Genomic DNA, 4333 nt, shown 5'->3' on the forward strand with positions numbered 1-4333 from the left:
CGTCGACAATCATGAAAAGACAAATGATTCGGCATGTGTTTAGAAAAATCAATTTGGTTATAACGATGTACCTATAAAGAAATAAATATGGCATATGTAGAACAATGTGTTATTCTTTTTCTTAAAAAAAAGAGAGGCTTGCATCCGACTATACCAAACAAACAGAAAAAATCAATAATGTTGCACAACCGAGGCATCGATAGACAAAGAAACTTTATAAAAACTTCACAATGTAGGTTTTAATTATGTGTATAGAAATGGCAAAAGCTTTTGCAATTGCTCTTGTATTTCTAGCATTCGGAACAAGAGCGGAAACAAAAACAGGGCCATACGACTCTACAGTACTAAGCCTTCAATGGCCTGTGTCATTTTGTACTGCTTTTAGGGTAAAGTGTGATGAGCCGATCGGAAAAAATTTTACAATTCATGGTCTCTGGCTAATGTATTCAGTTCCTGAGAAGGGATCAACTACAGTCGACGCTTACGATATAAACAAAGGATGTACGACTATCACACCAAAGCCTAAAGATCGTATTAACGTGAGTTAATTTCTCCTTAACTTCCCCTATAAAGAATATTCATGTGAATTATGTTTTCCTTTTTAAGTGTAAGCATTTTCATAAGTAGAAGTGTTTTATGTCTGTGAAATTTGTAAACAGAAAAAATTATTAAAACCGATACGACGCGACTTAAAGATATATTGGCACGACATTGTACACCCTCAAAACGAGTCCCGCAACATAGAAAATTGGCAGTACCAGTGGGAGAAACACGGGATGTGTTTTGATGATCCCAATCAACCTTTACATTATTTTCAAACGGCTTTAGTTCGTGCAAAGAGTCTTAACATCCTCGACATACTCTCTCTACAGGTAATTAACCATATATCTTTATTCCTTAAGTTGTCATATGAAATCTTCTTTAACCTTTAATTACAATCTCTCATATATATATGTGTGTGTGTGTGTGTTAAATAGCAAATATCGTTACCACTGATAAACACGGATATGATGGAAAGAAGATTGAAGTTGCCATTAAAGAATCTCTAAGAGTGCAACCAATAATTGTTTGCAACGATTATGGCGGAAGACTTCTATTGTTCGAGGAAGTTCATATATGCTATCATAAGAACGGTACTATGGTCTCGTGCGACAGGGGTTTTAAGCATTGTCCTAATGGAAAGTATCGACATCTATGGTTCCCTGCTACTAAGTTATATTTACATTAAAGATTAAATTGTTGTGAAAGAATATAATAGTGAAAAGATAAGATATACAGAAGTTTGGGTCTCTCGTAATTGGGATTGCGGTAATGTTAGGGAACCCAACCATTAGTAGTTCAACTCATATATCCCAAGTCTATGTGACATGTATATGTCAGTAAAAAAATGACTAGGCAAATTTGAAAAGAACTGTTTTCACAGCATAAATTACTAGCCAAATTTGAAAAGGAATAATTTTCAAAGTATTGCTTCGTAAATTGAGATCCATTGTTTTTTTAACTGAATTCCATTGAATTAAAAATAGTGGAATAACTAATTGTATTCAATTTCGTCTCATACCAATGCTTATTTAATTGAATTAAAAAAGTAGAATAACGGAATCATTTTTTTTACTTAGAATCTATTGAGATTTATTTGAACTATATTGATTATTCGTTCAACCACCTCAGTGCTAGTATTATTCAATCCATCAACGACCTCATTCATCCCTAACGCAATATCTTTATTATTAACCACCATATCATAACTGAAATCTATAAAAAAAATCATATATCAACAATCAGCACTCAAATCAATGGAATGAAATTAAAAAATAAAGAAATAACTAAATCATTGTTTAAAATCAATGGAAAAAATAGTGGAATGACATTAAATCAATGGAATAACAATCTATCTGATATTAAAAACGATGAAATCATCATCAAAAAATAGTGGAATAACCATCTATCTAAGATTAAAAACAGTGGAATGACACCAAAAACATTGGATTCTTGAATAAAATCTTCTATACATTCAGAACATGAAAGCAAAATAAAAAAAATATACCTAGTTAATGGGTCCAAAAATGGATTTTTCACTTTTCGGTGGCTATTCCAACCGTCCAGGGGTTGAAACAGGCAGAGCTTGTCAAGGCAAGTTTGACGACGGTGGTGTTTAACGGAGGGTTGGCATGTGGTGACAGGATCAAGCTCCAAAAGTTTCAGTTCGCCACAATTTCAAGATGAGATTCCATTGAAATAGGCGGCAAACAAATGTTGGGGATGAGTCATGTCACTCCTGTTTGGTAGGTCGGCGGCCCATATTGGTGGTCGGATGGTCCATCTTGATTCCGACAATGAGGGGAAGATAGAATGATAGGAGAGAGAGAAAGTGAGGAGGAGAGAGCGTGAGGTTGGAGGGGAGAGGAGAGGGAGGGAGTAATTGTGTAAAATTTTTAAAATTCAAAATTTTACACATAAGATTGCCGACAAATACATGCCACCTAGACTTGAGATGGTTTGGGCCACCAGAGGCTTGGGATTACTAGTTTCCAAATAGTCACCTCTGCTCGGACAGACTAATTAGTTGGAACCTGCTCCGGCTATTCACTCACAAAACCATGGATGACCATAAATTGTTTTTCATCAAAACTTTCCCATGACTAAAGCCTAATTCTTGAAGATAATTTTATTGCTAGGCCAAGTAAACAAATCGGATACCCGAACAGCCAGTTCCCCTACAATTGATGTAAGAAGTAAGGACGGAGAAACATTTTTCTAATCAACAAAATCAAATTCCCAATGAGCCACTTCCTCTTCAATTGAAGAAAGAGGGGTATGGACTGAAAAATGACTTTTTCAATCAACAAAAAGGAATTCCCAAAGAGCCACTTCTGCTCAAAGATGAATGACAAACAATATCTCAACTATAAACTTCCTCATATCTGGAACCTAACTTCTGATGACCAACTTTTTCTCGGAATATGCTCATTAGTTGAGGAGCCTGTTTCTGATATTTTATCACAAACCTGTCCAAGAACCGTTTCTCATCTGGTAGCAAAATGGTACAGATAGAAAAGTCCTTTTCTGCAATGATACCCTTTAACAGCAGAGCTTTAAGGACCAAGAACCTAGGAATAATTCTCTTCTCCAAACTGTAGGATAAAGCAATTGGTGCTTCAGCAACAACAGAAGACGTCCAACCCATCTCGTTGACAAAGAAGCCCATCACCCTTGATATTTTCTTCACAGATAAAGCCATCAATTTTGGACTCTTCCTAAAAGCTGCCAAAATCTGATCATCAGACAAACCCCAGCTCCTGTAGGCCTCCATTTTACGTTCCCACGATAATTTGCTCAAACTATGAATCACTCCAAGTGCATCAATGAAGACCATTTTTAAAGGGTTAACTCCCATATTTAAAACTTCTCTGATAATTTTATCTAACTTTTCTGTTGCCTGGCAGATTAAAAAGGGCTTATGCAATAGAAGTAGCGAGATAGAGGACTCTGGCAACCCAATTTCTCTCATAAGCGACACATTTGGAAGTAAAAATTTCTCCAAATATAACAATGAAGAATGCCAACGTGATCGCCTCAATAAATTGAAGACCCTCTGATCACTTCCAACTACACTCTTGAGGAAATCATAACAAGGAAAGAAATTTTTCTCCAAGTTGACGCAGAGGATGTTTGGGTTTCCAGCAACAACCATTGTGACATCAGAGTTTGAAACATGTTTTGAACGGAAAAATTCAAGTTTCGGCAAAAGGATCTTCTCCGCATCGGATACCAGCACTTGTGGACGAACCCTGATGATTGTAGAGATTTGTTTACTAGTAAACCCATGATCTTTGAGAAGATTAAGGACCAAGTCTGGCTTTTTGGGATTCTCAAAATGAACCTTTTTAGACACAGATTTAGCAGCTTCTAACGTCAAGAAGCAGGAATTGACAAGGTAATTCACTGTAAATGAGCGTTCTTGTTCATCATCTCTTACACCTGCTGAAGAACTTTTGGCTGTATAAAATTGACGAAGCCCCAAATGGGCATTTGAGTTCACTAAAACCCTCTCCCTATTTGATATAGATAACAGTGATCGCTTACAGATCTGAACAAACATTTCCGATTAGAAGAATCGATTCTTAGAACCAGACACTCAACTGCGTAAATCGTATGAACCGAATGATGCATTGACAATCATGGTTGAACGAACATAGAATGAGAAAGGGGAATAATCGAGCATTTCAACTTACTTGACATCAGATAGAAAGCCCCGCCGCAATACGCCTTTCTAGGGTTGCAACGTGTAAGAGACGGCGATTGTGGCAGAAAATAAACCTCCACAATTGAA

General features: G+C 36.5%; 2 protein-coding genes across 2 annotated transcripts; one reads left to right on the top strand and one right to left on the bottom strand.

Moving 5' to 3' along the window:
• Positions 1-257: 257 nt before the first annotated feature.
• LOC120000723 (ribonuclease 1-like) lies at positions 258-2356 on the top strand. Its single transcript, XM_038848840.1, has 6 exons — positions 258-539; positions 660-872; positions 1019-1133; positions 1249-1313; positions 2107-2204; positions 2290-2356. Exons 1-6 carry the CDS (start codon positions 258-260, stop codon positions 2354-2356), a joined length of 840 nt encoding a protein of 279 aa, XP_038704768.1.
• Positions 2357-2697: 341 nt separating this feature from the next.
• On the bottom strand, positions 2698-4333 carry LOC119999470 (transcription termination factor MTERF2, chloroplastic-like). The gene has a single exon (XM_038847049.1). The coding sequence runs from the start codon at positions 4100-4102 to the stop codon at positions 2903-2905; it is 1200 nt and encodes a 399-aa protein (XP_038702977.1). The 5' UTR covers positions 4103-4333; the 3' UTR covers positions 2698-2902.

This window comes from Tripterygium wilfordii, chromosome 6, assembly GCF_013401445.1.
Source record: "Tripterygium wilfordii isolate XIE 37 chromosome 6, ASM1340144v1, whole genome shotgun sequence".
Taxonomy (NCBI): domain Eukaryota; kingdom Viridiplantae; phylum Streptophyta; class Magnoliopsida; order Celastrales; family Celastraceae; genus Tripterygium; species Tripterygium wilfordii.

Bases quoted from the DNA above. Each gene is read 5' to 3' on its own strand.
- LOC120000723 (XM_038848840.1), top strand. From the start codon at position 258: ATGGCAAAAGCTTTTGCAATTGCTCTTGTATTTCTAGCATTCGGAACA. The intron at 540-659 runs GTGAGTTAATTT...ATTTGTAAACAG, and splicing joins AGCCTAAAGATCGTATTAAC to AAAAAATTATTAAAACCGAT. The intron at 1,134-1,248 runs GTACTATGGTCT...TTGTTGTGAAAG, and splicing joins TATATGCTATCATAAGAACG to AATATAATAGTGAAAAGATA.
- LOC119999470 (XM_038847049.1), bottom strand. From the start codon at position 4,102: ATGTTTGTTCAGATCTGTAAGCGATCACTGTTATCTATATCAAATAGG.